At 35.8% G+C, this 15,214-nt stretch overlaps 2 protein-coding genes across 5 annotated transcripts; both read right to left on the bottom strand.

The window, feature by feature from the left end:
* Positions 1-127: 127 nt before the first annotated feature.
* On the bottom strand, positions 128-8,078 carry LOC136270881 (dynein axonemal heavy chain 2-like). Of its 2 annotated transcripts, XM_066069777.1 has the most exons (7): positions 8,033-8,078; positions 7,626-7,771; positions 7,161-7,371; positions 6,713-6,829; positions 6,364-6,505; positions 1,061-1,186; positions 667-806 (listed from the first exon to the last, which is right to left on the bottom strand). In XM_066069777.1, exons 1-6 carry the CDS (start codon positions 8,054-8,056, stop codon positions 1,065-1,067), a joined length of 762 nt encoding a protein of 253 aa, XP_065925849.1. In that variant the 5' UTR covers positions 8,057-8,078; the 3' UTR covers positions 667-806; positions 1,061-1,064. The 2 variants fall into 2 exon arrangements, with proteins under 2 accessions (XP_065925850.1, XP_065925849.1); XM_066069778.1 differs by lacking the exons at positions 6,713-6,829; positions 7,161-7,371; positions 7,626-7,771; positions 8,033-8,078 and adding exons at positions 128-268; positions 4,217-4,381; positions 4,557-4,843 and having other exon boundaries at positions 591-806; positions 6,364-6,503.
* Positions 8,079-8,543: 465 nt separating this feature from the next.
* Positions 8,544-12,682, bottom strand: LOC117690516 (E3 ubiquitin-protein ligase TRIM71-like). 3 transcript variants are annotated; one of them, XM_034474885.2, is made up of 2 exons: positions 12,624-12,682; positions 8,544-10,711 (listed from the first exon to the last, which is right to left on the bottom strand). In XM_034474885.2, the coding sequence occupies exon 2, from the start codon at positions 10,676-10,678 to the stop codon at positions 9,038-9,040; it is 1,641 nt and encodes a 546-aa protein (XP_034330776.1). In that variant the 5' UTR covers positions 10,679-10,711; positions 12,624-12,682; the 3' UTR covers positions 8,544-9,037. The 3 variants fall into 3 exon arrangements, with proteins under 3 accessions (XP_034330776.1, XP_034330777.1, XP_034330775.1); XM_034474886.2 differs by having other exon boundaries at positions 12,611-12,662; XM_034474884.2 differs by having other exon boundaries at positions 12,615-12,662.
* Between the last annotated feature and the right edge of the window lie 2,532 nt (positions 12,683-15,214).

The raw sequence follows: 15,214 nt of genomic DNA, 5'->3' as shown, positions 1-15,214 counted from the left end.
TGTTTAACTAGTTATTGAGGTCCCTACCTAATCTCATCAGAGACTCGTGTGATAAGTTATTGAGGTCACTACCTATCCTCATCAGAGACCTGTTTTATTAGTTATTAAGATCCCTACTTATTTTCATCAGAGACTTGTTCAGCACTGGATCCAGGGAAGGATCCAGCTTTTCCTGTACGTTCTGCAAGACGACCGGCAGACAAAACTGGATGGCAGACTCTAGAGTCCTCATATAATCTGACTGCTGCAAGTCTATCACTTTGAGGCCCTAGACAGACACAGAATAGCAAGTGATCAGTACAATGGATCAAAAAAATTAGTTATTGAATGAAAAGTTAGATATTATGATCAGGTGAACAGACCAAAGACTAAAATCAGAATGTTTCAATAGATAATATGCAATTGTAAACATATCTGTTTACACTAGTCATTTAATCATTGTGAAGAGTGTTAATAATCATATGAACAAGAAAACAAATTGAGAGTCAACACAGAAATGTCATGATTTACAAAAGTATACCTATCCAGGAATGTTTCAATTACTGATAAAATTTTCACAGTACATGCTTTCAGAGACAGAGCTGACTTACTCATGAGGCCTCCATGTTCTTGATCCACTTGATGGCCTGACCTTGAGGGTCCACCATCAGGGGCCACCGATTGGATGAGGTCACGATGACTCCATTCTCCGTGGAGAAGGCATCGCTAGGCAACCCCTGGATGTTCCAGTCCCTGACCTGGGTCGGCTTGGCCATGAACTCACAGAAATTGAAGTTTGGTGCACAGGGAATTCCCAGCTTACGAACCTGTCAATTACAACAATTCTATCATTGTAAAATGCAAAATATAGGACTAGCAGGTTCAAGTAAAACAAACAAAACCAGGTTAAACCTGCCTCAAAGTTCAATGCATCGAATTGCAACCTTCATATGAAAACAATTATCATCAATAAACACTTAACACAAAAATTTAAGTCAAATTTTGATAACCGTCGACAAAAATGTCCTCCAATCAGTTCATCTAGATCTTGAATTCACTGTTTACAATTTTCACACAGTACCTCCTCAATCCATTTCTTCTGGACCAGTTCGTCTCTGTAGTTGGACAAGAAGGGCCCCATGTAGGACATGAAGGCAGCGGCCATTAGGCAGTCTCCAGAGAGGTAGCCCATTCTCTCCTCCAGATCCTGAAGAGTTACACAAATTCCAGATTAGTTAAGGTACAAAATATATCAACATAACCTTCTACATATTAAACCTACAAATGACAAAAGCTTAGAGAAGGCAGTGGTACATAGTAAGGCAGACCAGTTGATACAATGGTAGATAGATAGACTGGTAGATTGATTGATAAACTGATACATATAGTTAGTCACAGACAGGTAATACAATGGTAGATAGATAGACTGGTAGATTGATTGATAAACTGATACATATAGTTAGTCACAGACCAGTTAATACAATGGTAGATAGATAGACTGGTAGATTGATTGATAAACTGATACATATAGTTAGTCACAGACAGGTAATACAATGGTAGATAGATAGACTGGTAGATTGATTGATAAACTGATACATATAGTTAGTCACAGACAGGTAATACAATGGTAGATAGATAGACTGGTAGATTGATTGATAAACTGATACATATAGTTAGTCACAGACAGGTAATACAATGGTAGATAGATAGACTGGTAGATTGATCGATAAACTGATACATATAGTTAGTCACAGACAGGTAATACAATGGTAGATAGATAGACTGGTAGATTGATTGATAAACTGATACATATAGTTAGTCACAGACCAGTGGATACAATGGTAGATAGATAGACTGGTAGATTGTTTGATAAACTGATACATATAGTTAGTCACAGACCAGTTAATACAATGGTAGATAGATAGACTGGTAGATTGACTGATAAACTGATACATATAGTTAGTCACAGACCAGTTGATACAATGGTAGATAGATAGACTGGTAGATTGATTGATAAACTGATACATATAGTTAGTCACAGACAGGTAATACAATGGTAGATAGATAGACTGGTAGATTGATTGATAAACTGATACATATAGTTAGTCACAGACAGGTAATACAATGGTAGATAGATAGACTGGTAGATTGATTGATAAACTGATACATATAGTTAGTCACAGACCAGTTGATACAATGGTAGATAGATAGACTGGTAGATTGATTGATAAACTGATACATATAGTTAGTCACAGACCAGTTAATACAATGGTAGATAGATAGACTGGTAGATTGATTGATAAACTGATACATATAGTTAGTCACAGACAGGTAATACAATGGTAGATAGATAGACTGGTAGATTGATTGATAAACTGATACATATAGTTAGTCACAGACCAGTTAATACAATGGTAGATAGATAGACTGGTAGATTGATTGATAAACTGATACATATAGTTAGTCACAGACCAGGTAATACAATGGTAGATAGATAGACTGGTAGATTGATTGATAAGCTGATACATATAGTTAGTCACAGACCAGGTAATACAATGGTAGATGGATAGACTGGTAGATTGATTGATAAGCTGATACATATAGTTAGTCACAGACCAGTGGATACAATGGTAGATAGATAGACTGGTAGATTGATTGATAAGCTGATACATATAGTTAGTCACAGACAGGTAATACAATGGTAGATAGATAGACTGGTAGATTGATTGATAAACTGATACATATAGTTAGTCACAGACCAGTGGATACAATGGTAGATAGATAGACAGGTAGATTGATTGATAAACTGATACATATAGTTAGTCACAGACAGGTAATACAATGGTAGATAGATAGACTGGTAGATTGATTGATAAACTGATACATATAGTTAGTCACAGACAGGTAATACCATGGTAGATAGATAGACTGGTAGATTGATTGATAAACTGATACATATAGTTAGTCACAGACCAGTTGATACAATGGTAGATAGATAGACTGGTAGATTGATTGATAAACTGATACATATAGTTAGTCACAGACAGGTAATACCATGGTAGATAGATAGACTGGTAGATTATAGCATTGAATCATGATTTTTTGAAGTATACACTCTCATAACTGCAGCGGTGTGTGCATACAAATTGAGTAACGCGCGTTAGCGCGTTATGAAAATTTGTATGCACACACCGCTGCAGTTATGAGAGTGTATACTTCAAAAAATCATGATTTAATGCTTATATTTACATTTTTTTTAACTTCTTGCCTTGTCTGCAAATGTGATTCATACCTTAAAATTCCTATCTTATCCTAAGGGTAAGTTCATATTAATGGAAGAGCCACAGTAACAGCCACAAGCGTGAACTTTGATTTTCGCTTGTGACGTTGCAGTTTACAGCGTTCAACGTTTGTGACGTCATAATAAAACTCGTCAATTTGACCTTTGACTACTTGTTGCATTTAGAGGCATTTAAACATCACGGAATTTAATGGAAAAACACAGTAGAATGTAAATATTGATTGATAAACTGATACATATAGTTAGTCACAGACAGGTAATACAATGGTAGATAGATAGACTGGTAGATTGATTGATAAGCTGATACATATAGTTAGTCACAGACAGGTAATACAATGGTAGATAGATAGACTGGTAGATTGATTGATAAACTGATACATATAGTTAGTCACAGACCAGTTAATACAATGGTAGATAGATAGACTGGTAGATTGATTGATAAACTGATACATATAGTTAGTCACAGACAGGTAATACAATGGTAGATAGATAGACTGGTAGATTGATCGATAAACTGATACATATAGTTAGTCACAGACAGGTAATACAATGGTAGATAGATAGACTGGTAGATTGATTGATAAACTGATACATATAGTTAGTCACAGACAGGTAATACAATGGTAGATAGATAGACTGGTAGATTGATTGATAAGCTGATACATATAGTTAGTCACAGATAAGTCGTTACATTGGTGGAAACAGTGGTAAATAATGGTACTAGATCCACCAGTAGATAGAGTGGTATACAGTGGTACACAAAATGGTAGACAAAGTAGGAGTAGTAGACAAGAATGGAAGACCATGGTAAACAAACTGGTAGATAGAGTGGTATACAGTATGGTAGACAAAATGGTAGGCAGTGGTTGACAGAATGGTAGACAAAATGGTAGGCAGTGGTTGACAGAATGGTAGGCAGACTTCTAGTGCCATTACCTTGACAGTCTCTTGCCAGCGCTCCTTCTCGCCGGCGAGTCCAGACATAAGTTTGGTTGCTCGTTCCAACATGAGCTCAGTGTACTCAGCCTTCCTCTTGAGCTCCTCCTTCTGAGCGAGCTTCTCGTCATACTGCTGCTTCAACTCAGCCATCTTGGCTTCAACCTGTTAATAATTTAAATTACTTTAATATAGATTTGACATAGTCGGTTCAGCCACATGCATGCCATGCAGTTTGTAATAGTACGCAATAATAGTCATTCTAAATCTCCAGCAATACTCTGTCTTCCTGTTTCTATGACAACATACACCATACATCTGACACACACTTTCACTTTACCTCAGCGAGCTTGGCTTTAGCGTCGGCCAGTGCGTCCTGTTTCTCCTTGAGCTGTGACATGGCGGCATTCAGTCTCTGTTTCTTGGGCTCCACTACTCTGTAAACGCGTCCATACACCTCCATGGCCCTGACCCACATACACAGTGACTTAGCGGCCCTGGACACGCGCCTGATGATGTCTGGCTAGAAGTCTGACTGGGAGCAGTAACTCCCGATCTTCTTTAGGACACGGTCCGAAATGTTGTCCTTGTCAAAGTTCATCAACTGCTTGATGAAGGTAGACTCTCCTGTATAATTATAAAAAAGAAATTCTATTATTGCAACTTTTTGAATAAACTGGATATTAAACTATGTTTCATCAATCTCCGTATGGTACGAAGAATTCTATTGGCTGAAGATAGGTCACATGAGGGAAAGAAAATAGAGAAGGATAGGACAACATTTATTGAAATAACAACACCTCAAGTTGTTCATTAGGTTAAGAAAGACGTTTTCTGAATAGAGTTCAATAACTGACAGAAAAAATCTATCTAAGGTAAAGTGTTTAATCCGGCTATGTAACAATATTGTTTGGGCACTGACCAATTAAGCTGTCTCTTGGCCTTTCTATACATTACAATTATTGTATTACAAGCATTTTGGGGGCTGTGAGTTAATTCATTCACTGACCAAGCTCTCTTTTTGCTTCCCTATACATAAGAATATATTATATTTACCGTATTTCACGGAATTTAGGTCGATACTTTTTTCCCCTGACATGTGGACCTCGCCCTATTCATCGCTTCGCCCAATTTATGTTTTTTTTTTTGGTTGGCATTTTGCAAAAATTTATGCAACCCTCCAATAAAATCATGAGTGTTTACTGTAATACTGCTTGAATTTCTGTGTAAAAATCGTATGGATTTTAATCAATATACTGTAGTAATTTATCATTTAAACAAAATTAAATGTAAATAGATTTATTTCTTCTTACATTTCTTACTTAGATCACTGACTGAATCATTAAATGCTGTCATGCATTTTGATCGTGTGCTTACGATAAACAGGAAATCGATTTCGCGCGGTAAAAGTAAAATGAGAACCATACAAAGGGTAATTACGGGGGGAAATATCGTCGGGTAGAAATTAAAAAAAAACAATTTGTTTTCATAATAGAATACATGAACAAGTCTTTTTCTGTATATTCAACATAAAACTTTCGATGAAATTTTAGCCAGGTGTCTCTGAAATCAGTCTGGGTAGCGCTGACTTTATTTATACACAGTTGAACTCTCGGCACGTGCTACTCATGCCTGCAGGCTTCAATAAGATCAGAGGTTGACTCGTGTGTACTATATACACAGTAAAAAGTCACATAGAGACACAGGGTGGCATGTGCTACCGTAGTCATGCCTCTAGGCTAGGTAACTATCCCCTGGTTAACACCAGTTTGTACACATGGCAGGGAAGTAATAAAAAACGATCTTAAATTAAAACCGGCCGTACTGAATTATTTGGTTTGAAAATTTTGACGCAATTTCAGACATTTTCTTACGATGTTTTCAAGAAATACATTTTATTTCCCTTTTGTTTAAAACTGTGAAATAAGATTAAAGGCTACTATATGATAACGTTATTGGTTTAAACCATTTATTCATTAGAACTAGCGGTAATTTTTCGACCAATTCTTCGAAGTCGACCTATTTATACTTTTTTTTATTTTATGGCTAAAAACGGCCTCCTTCGCCCAATAAACCGTATCGACCTAAATTCCGTGAAATACGGTATTGTATAGAATTATTTGTGTATAGCTTTGTAGAGTACTGACCGAGCTGTCTTTTGGCCTCGGCCCAGGTCGGCTCGCTGCCCCTCAGAATCATCACAGCCTCCATCACCTTCTCTACCAGCAAGGGCGGACGTCCGTACGACTTAATCTCTGTCATGTCCTTCTTGTTCAATGACTCAAGAGCCTGAAAACATTATTGATTCAGTTCTTTATTCACTAGAGTAGGTGATCTTAATATTCTTCAGAGAAAGAGAATTTAATGGGTGTATTTAACACAAAGACTGTTCCTTGCATGCTCTAGAGCCTGGAAAATTGAACAACACATTGCTTATATAACCTCTCTGAGCGATTCACTTAAACTAAACAAGTCAAAGCAGAGACTGTTCCTTACAGCAATGGCTTCCTGTAGAGTGGGCAGGGCTTCATCCAGATCGTGCTGAGCCAGATCGGCCATGTGTTGACACTTGGTCTCTTCCTCTGCAATCCTTTCTCCCTTCTGAGCCACAGACTGAAAGTCAGACAAATTCAAAAGATTTGTTTATCAAGTTGTTGACAAAATCAAAAGATTTGTTTATCAAGTTGTTGACATAATCTTTAAGAGGGACTTATTTATTCTTTTTGTATTTCCTACTTATAATCATACTGTTCACATATTATACCGGGTAGTCATTTTTTGGTGGAGAGGTGCCTCCACAATAAATGCAGAGAGGAAATTACTGACGTGAATATTTATGAATGTATTGATTTACTACTTAAATTAAATTTCTTTCTTTGAATGTTAAAGCCTTTTTCTTCAAAATCTACACTATGACACCCGACAGTTATTTAGCCCCCATTACCTTCTGTTGTTCGTCGGCCTCTCGTTTCTGCTGTACAATGATCACCAGGTACTCGTCACACTGCTTCTGGAACTGGGCCACCTTCGTCTTCGCGTCCTCCAGCTCGATCGACATCTTCTCCACTTTCTGTCTCGTGTCGTCTATCTTACTCAGACCGTTCCTCAGTTTGTCGGCTGCTCCTCCCAACTCGTTCTTCTTGTCAAACAGCAGTCTAAGAAATCACATCATAACAAAACATAAACCTTTTTGTAAAATGATTCTGTAATTTTTTTAGTTCCGAAAAGATTGGCGGTACTTTTATTTATTGTACAGGCAATACACGTATTTTACTGAACCAAATATAATTTCAGCATCAAAGAGAAAACTGGAAATTTACAGTTTCACTACATTTTGCCAATTACTTCACAACTGCACATATGTTTCTGAAATTCAATATGAGATTTATGACGAGAATAAATTGTATACTTCTTGTATCCAGACACCAGTTCCAGATAGTTGGTTGGAGTGACGTAGTTATGTCTGCGGAGCTCCGCCAACATCCTCTTGGAGTACTCCGATACAGACTTGTGCATCACAGAGAACATCTTGGCTAACGATGGCTTCAGTTTGTCCTGAAATTGAACGAACTCTCGATTAGTCCAGTTTTTTATTTTATATCTGAAACATTTTGTGGGATAAGACACATCATTAACTGAATAATTTTTGATATGCAAAATTTTGGTAAGGAAAAAAAGTTGTCATCATATAATATTAGTATGAAAGTTAAAAACTAGTCTCTTTTCTATGCGGTACATGTACTAATAAAAGAATAACATACTGATAGAATTTTGACATCTTGGCAGGATCTCGTTTTAGGGGAGACATAACTTTACCCCCTCCTCTGATCCCAGAGACATACAGGTACATTTCCTCTTGGAGACAACGCACCCTAGAGAAATCGTAAATAAGATATGATTCATAGTACATCGGTCCAATTAGAGGTTATTCCCTGGCATATTTTTTCATCCGGAACCCATTACAGTTGTGTGGGTGTTGACAATAAAGATAAAGTTCCTTGTCTATATAAGGACACATGGTCCCACTAAATCAAGTGACCACATCAGGACTTGAACCAGTGACCTTTGGGTGACTGACCTAATACTTATGACCACTTAGCATATATATTCTTTTGACATTAAAAACTAAGGAACCAAGCACAGTACAGAGTCAGGTGAGACAAATATCACTGCTGAGCCATCTGCTTCACCTTTCCCATCAAGATATGCATTAATCAAAATGAATTTGAAAATTAAATTTGAAAATTTGAAAAATGCAAAAATTCACAACTATTGATCCGACATTCTGTCATCCATAAAATCAAATAATTGAACATAAAGGACATAATTCAGATAAACAAATGTACAGTGGTTGTTTTATTAAACTCAATATGTTATGAGTAGTGCATCCACATAATTTACCAGTAATATCTAAATACGGTAATCATGCAAAATCATAAAAGGATACATCAAATGTAGAACAAATGATGTCAACACGAGTTTTCTTTGTCGACTACTCAATATGAAGTCAATAACAAATGAAGCCATCATGCACATTATGCATCAATGTTTTGTTAGTAAAATGCATCTTATATAAAACTGAACTGTGTTGTATAAAACATGTGAGCCCTCTGGACTTATTTAAACTAACGGACATCCCTATGTAGAACAATTCTTTATGTGGAATCAATAAACATGTACACAAAATGTCCATATGTAATTTGTTTACATGACAAACAAGCAGTTTTCATCAATACCAGTGTATATACGGAGTCTATCTAAATGTAATTACACATCATCTTATGTTTGTGTATTGTCACATGTATTGTTTATTTACATCAATTACATGTAATATTGTATTTTCTTCACTTTACCCATTACCTCAGCCACAAAGAGGTTGTCTCTGGTGTCCACACATAAACCCCATGGATACTGTAGATGACAGTTGTCAATGTAGCGGAGGAACTGTCCGTCCTGATCCAGGATGTGGATACAGTGGTTGGTACAGTCTGCTATCAGGATCCGACCCTGGCTGTCTGTTGTGATGCGGCGGGGATCAAATGGTTCCTCAGAAGAAGAGGGAAGACCAGTGTAGGAAAACCGGAGTTTCCCGGACTGATTGACCACCACTACTGCATGGGCTTCATAGTCTGACACACAGATATCTAGGTTCCTGTTCTCACTGATGGATTTATAGTCACCAAATGAGTAGAGAGTTTGTCCTTTGTCGTCGTACTGAATACTTTGTTTCTCTGTGGAGCCAGAGTAACGCACAACTTTTGTTTGTTTACAATCATCACTGACCAAGACAACCAGGAGGTCACCAGAGGAGGTACTACAGACACCACGAGGTCTCCACCCCTGTAGTCCGATCACTGTCTCTATCTGTGTATTCTTCACTATGTTCACAGTTCTATCATTGTCATCAGTATAAACTAGATCCCCACTCCTTGTCACTGCTATGTCCCATGGAACAATCCCTGACTTGGTTTGGACTGACTTCACTATTTCCCTTTGCAGGTTGTAGAGACTCATCATGTTGTCATATAAGCTACACGTCCAGATATCTTCATCACTCACACAGGACACACTGGATAATCCAAAAACCGCAGTGTTTATCTCTGTGATAATCCGTGGTACTTCAATGAGCAGTCTGTCCCAGTAAGAATCCATTGTGTAGCCATGTTCTTCTGTTTTGATAGATGACGCTGACAGAGAACCAAACTGTTGATAAAGCTGTTCTTTGTTGATCTTCTGAGAAATAAAACTTGGTAAGGAAACAGTGAGTTTAGGAGGCAATCTTCTGAATTCATCATTCCTGGATTTGTAGGCAGAGACACGGCTGACATCATTGGAGTCCAGTAACTTCTTCAGATCAGCAATGGTCTGTGTGATTTCAGAAATGGTGCGTGTGATTTCATCTTCCTGTTTGTTTAAGACAGCCAGGTGTTTGGTGTCCATTTCATCAAGATCAGATTTCAGTTTCTGTATGATGACGTCTATTTCTCTGTGCGAGTCTTCTCCGTGTTTGTCGATTGCTGTTGTCAATTTCTGGGAGTTTTCATTCAGATCAGCCTTTTGCTCTGAAATGCTAGATAAAATCTCTTGATATTTAGGATGAATTAATTTTTCAAAATCTTGTAAATCTTTCTGTAAGAATTGTGTTTTGCGTTTTAATCTTTCCAAAATGTCCACTACATCATGAGTTTGGTGTTCCTGAGAGGAAACACAGAGTTCACAAATAGGAATGTTGCATTGCTCACAGTATTGGTCACATATTTTTGTGCAAAGTTTTTGACATTTAGGAAAAGATTCCCGATATTTGAATGGCACCACTTTGTGTTGTTTGGATTTATCAGAGAGATGTTTCCCCTCACAGTCTCCACACAGATGTATGTTACACATGACACAGTGTAGAGGGGGGACCGGGGTCTCACAGAGATGACACCGTACCACATCCTGGAGGCTGTACTCAGGGTCCATGGTCAAACGATTTCTTCACAACTGTGGACAATTCTGAAATTAAGAGAACAGCAATTCTTAGATCATTTTTGCCAATGAATTATACAACGTAACTTAGCTTCCTGACTTTATTACAATTTGAAGATGATCGAGTTTAGAAATTTAATTATGTTATGAAAGTATCCAATCAATAAAAACACTGGAAAAGATCAGATTGAAAATATGGGTTTGTTTTATTTTTTAAAACAATGATTCATCATGGTCATATGTCAGTACTTAATATGTGCATTAAATAAATAATCCGTTCTATAACCCTCAGCATTAGCAACACACTTAGCAACTGGTAACACTATATAAATAGTGCCTGTTTGGGAGGGTAACAGTTGAAATTGACTCCCCGAGAAAACCATTGTCAACCGACGCGAAGCGGAGGTTGACAATGGTTTTCGAGGGGTGTCAATTTCAACTGTTATCCTCCCAAACAGGCACTATTTATTTTGTTATACTGAATGTCTTTTTTAAAATTTTTAAGAAAATTTTACTGCTTTTATATAGGAATAACGTGAATTCTACAGCGAACCGTACGCGCATAATTTTCGCGCATGTAACATTTTTTAATGTTACCCGTTGCCAAGTGCGTTGCTAACGCTGAGGGTAATAGTAAATATTATTAACTGCGTCTTAACCAATCAGATTTCAGTATTTAACATGAAAGTATAACAATTCGTTTTGTTATACTTTCATGTTAAATACTGAAATCTGATTGGTTAAGACGCAGTTAATAATATTTTCTATTACCCTCAGCGTTAGCAACGCACTTAGCAACGGGTAACATTAAAAAATGTTACATGCGCGAAAATTATGCGCGTACGGTTCGCTGTAGAATTCACGTTATTCCTATATAAAAGCAGTAAAATTTTCTTAAAAATTAAGACATTCAGTATAACAAAATAAATTGTGCTTGTTTGGGAGGATAACAGTTGAAATTGACACCCCTCGAAAACCATTCGCGTCGGTTGACAATGGTTTTCTCGGGGTGTCAATTTCAACTGTTACCCTCCCAAACAGGCACTATTTATATATTGTTACATGCGCGTAAACTATGCTCATACGGTTCACCAAAGAATTCACGTCATTCATATATAAAAGTTTTCTTTAAAATTAAAATTTTCTTTGCGTCGGTTGACAATGGTTTTCTCGGGGTGTCAATTTCAACTCTTACTCTCCTAAACGGGCACTATTTATATACTAGTATATATTGGCTAGTATCTACAGTAACTGTTAATTCCTTGGAAAATTAAAAGGTTCTGTTTTTGTTACAAAAATGTGTTGCCTATATAGATACAATATTTTTTTTGAAGGAATTAAAAAATATTAAAGATGAACTTTTTGACATATTATTTGAAAAGCTTCTTCAATTGTAGTTTCATTTGAAATTATCTATTACGTGGAAACGAAATTTTATTTCGTGGGAACGACTTTGATTTTGTGGCCACAACTTTTATTTCGTGGCCACGAACTTAAAAAAAAAATATCTCAAGCATATGTCCTATGGCAGCCACCGTAATTTATATTAGCGATCGACTCATTGAGAGAAATTCAGAGGCCGGTGGCAGTTCAAAATGATTTTTAAAAAGCATTCTTCGGTACTTACATGTGTGTACAATTGGAACAAAAAACCCTTTAATCGATTGGTTTTTTTTTTAATACCTTTTAACATATTTAACAGCAGATTTGGTCAGTTTTAAGAATAAACAAGTCAATTCAAGAAATATGTACATTTTTGGTCCTCATATGTATATACACAAGATCCCTCAAGTTTCACCCACACTATTATTATTGAATTATGTGTGTGTACCGATATTATTGATGCCTTATGTCATACATGTAACTAAGGTGATGAAATGTAATCCGATATTATCATATTCATTTCTTATTTACTTGTGCTTGTACAAACCCCTCTTACATGGCAACCGCAGGTATGATATTACTTCCTGGTCTGAAGCTCATTCCCACCAATGGTCGTTTGCTGCGGTACAAACGTGTAGACGGGTAAATTCGTCACTCGGTTAATTCGGCACCTAATAAACTCATAACAAAAAAAATATCAATTTGTTATAACAAATAATGAGTAATTTCATATAAATTAATTATTAATAATTTGTTATAACAAGTAATCAATTTGTTATAACAAACTAATATTTTGTTTTAACAAAGTAATAATAGCATAGAGATATCATAGCATTGCGTAGAAATCTCATTGCATTGCATTTTTATGCTATTTTTTGGTAAATTGAAATGAAATGCTTTATGATGATACAGTAACTACATGATTTGGTATGCTGCGCCAGGTTATGTTATGCTATGATGAATGGTAATCAAGTGATATGCTGTAAGATTCCAATGTTATGTAATATATTATTTAAATTTCATAGCTAGCTAGAGCGTAGCATTGAATTACATTATTTATATAGCATTGAAATCCTATATTATATTATCATATGATTCTCATTAATCATAGCATAGCGTACCACGTCATCATTAAGCATTTCGTTTCAGTTTAAAATAGCATAGGATTCTTACAAAATTGCATAGGAATCTCATATCATTGCTTATCAATCTCAAAGCATTATTTGTAATATTGTAGCACAGCATAGTATGAGATTGTAATAGATATGCACAAAATGACGGTCAAATAACATAGCAATGGTATCTCATGACATTAACACATTGAAAATATTATAGCATTGCATAAATATCTAATAGCATTGCACTTTTATGCTATTCTTTGATAAATTGAAATAAAATGATTTATGATGATATGATATGATATTCTTTGTTATGCTATGACGAAAGAGAATCAAATGAAATGCTATGATATTTCGATTCTATGCAATGTTATTGAAATGAATTGCTTAATGATGTGGTATGCTATGCTATGATGAATGAGAATCAAATGATATGCTATAAGATTCCAATGGTATATAATGTAATTCCAATGCTATGCTATGTTTGAAAAACATACATGTATCATTGGAACTACATTGCATAGGAATGGAATCATATAGCATATCATTTGATTCTCATTCATCATAGCATAACAAAACCTAGCAAAGCATAGCATATCGTGTATCATCATCATCATCATATCAAAGCATTTTATTCAAGTTTATCAAAGAATAGCATAAAATGCAATGCTAAAAAATTTCTTTGCAGTGCTATGATATTTTTAACTATATCTAAAAATATATAGTACAGTCATGCACCAGTGACTCATCCCAACATAACGTGGTCCAACCTACTGGAGCCCCAGTCCCGATTCTCTCAGTCTCTCATACCATACACCCGTGTCTGATGTACGTGGTTATGTATAAAGATAAATTACAGAACAAAAGATAATGATACAAATTTTTATTATATTTGTATAATTTATTTTATTGCATCCTTGAATAGTTTTTAAACTCTTTCACATCTTATTTACGATATTTCACTAGGGTACGATTTCTCTAAGAGGAAATGTACCTGTAGGTTTTTCGTGGAGACACGTTTTCTCCTGGATACGTTTCTCTGGCATTCTGTAGTATGTTGTCTTCGATATATTTTTCGATATAAAATTTCTTTTTTTTTTGTTTTTTGTTGATGATGGATATGATATAGGTAGCAAAATTGCAGACAAAATGTATAACTCGTCATATATTTACCACCACCAAGTATGATTCCCTCCATTTTTTACAGAAATTGATTGTAGTTCATAGCTCTGAAAAAAACTGACAGGACTGAAATCACCGTTTATCGATTGGTCGAAACCTTCATCAACTAACTATTTAGAAAAATCACGGACTGCACGATATAATAATGACGATGTCAGACTTTTCCTTTTTATTTATGTAAATATATAGCACGGTACGCCAGAGGCCCTGGGTTCGAGTCGTGGTTGAGATTTGACTTTTCACAACCTGTTACATTTATTGCCCAAGGTACAAATCCCAAGGTCACTCCCTAGGAAAAATTGTTTCACAACTTTTCCTTAACTCGTAGAATTCTACTCGTAAATTCGAGGACGAATTTCTACAAGAGAGTATGTGACAGGGTTAACAGGTCTGTGACTTTCAATCAATAATCGGGTCTCAACAGCTCCGCAGTACAGTTAAGGCGGTCAATAAAAATATGGGCAAATTTTTGTGATGAAAACACGTATACTTTAGTTAAACTGGCATGTCCTTTTTAAAATCAATAACAGTCACTCAAATGCAATATATTTCTAAGATATATATATATAACAGTACAATATTTTATGTTCATAGTGGTCACGTGATATGGCAGTCGCATGGTACAAGCAGATGTATTTGTGGTTTTGAGGTCATTTAAAAAATTCAATATTGCAAGGGCATAATTATGTCAAAATTCACAACTGAATTATGAAATAACTTGATGTTATATCGTAGATTTTGAAAAACGGTGCGAACTTTTTAAGATAAGAATATTTGTTATTAGAAACCGTAATTTATGATGCATATGTTGAATAATTTTGAAGGTCACAGGGTTAATTTCATTAAA

The sequence above is a fragment of the Magallana gigas genome, chromosome 8 (genome assembly GCF_963853765.1).
Source record: "Magallana gigas chromosome 8, xbMagGiga1.1, whole genome shotgun sequence".
Taxonomy (NCBI): Eukaryota; Metazoa; Mollusca; class Bivalvia; order Ostreida; family Ostreidae; genus Magallana; species Magallana gigas.
Note: the sequence above shows the minus strand (reverse complement) of the source record. Positions and strands in the feature narration are given on the sequence as shown.

What these genes read in the sequence shown, in the direction of transcription:
- LOC117690516 (XM_034474885.2), bottom strand. Translation starts at nt 10,678, where the DNA reads ATGGACCCTGAGTACAGCCTCCAGGATGTGGTACGGTGTCATCTCTGT.
- LOC136270881 (XM_066069777.1), bottom strand. Translation starts at nt 8,056, where the DNA reads ATGTCTCTGGGATCAGAGGAGGGG. An exon ending in CTCTGGGATCAGAGGAGGGG is followed by an intron (nt 7,772 to 8,032) that starts GTAAAGTTATGT and finishes GTTCAATTTCAG; the next exon opens with GACAAACTGAAGCCATCGTT. An exon ending in CGAGGCCAAAAGACAGCTCG is followed by an intron (nt 1,187 to 6,363) that starts GTCAGTACTCTA and finishes GTAACTCTTCAG; the next exon opens with GATCTGGAGGAGAGAATGGG.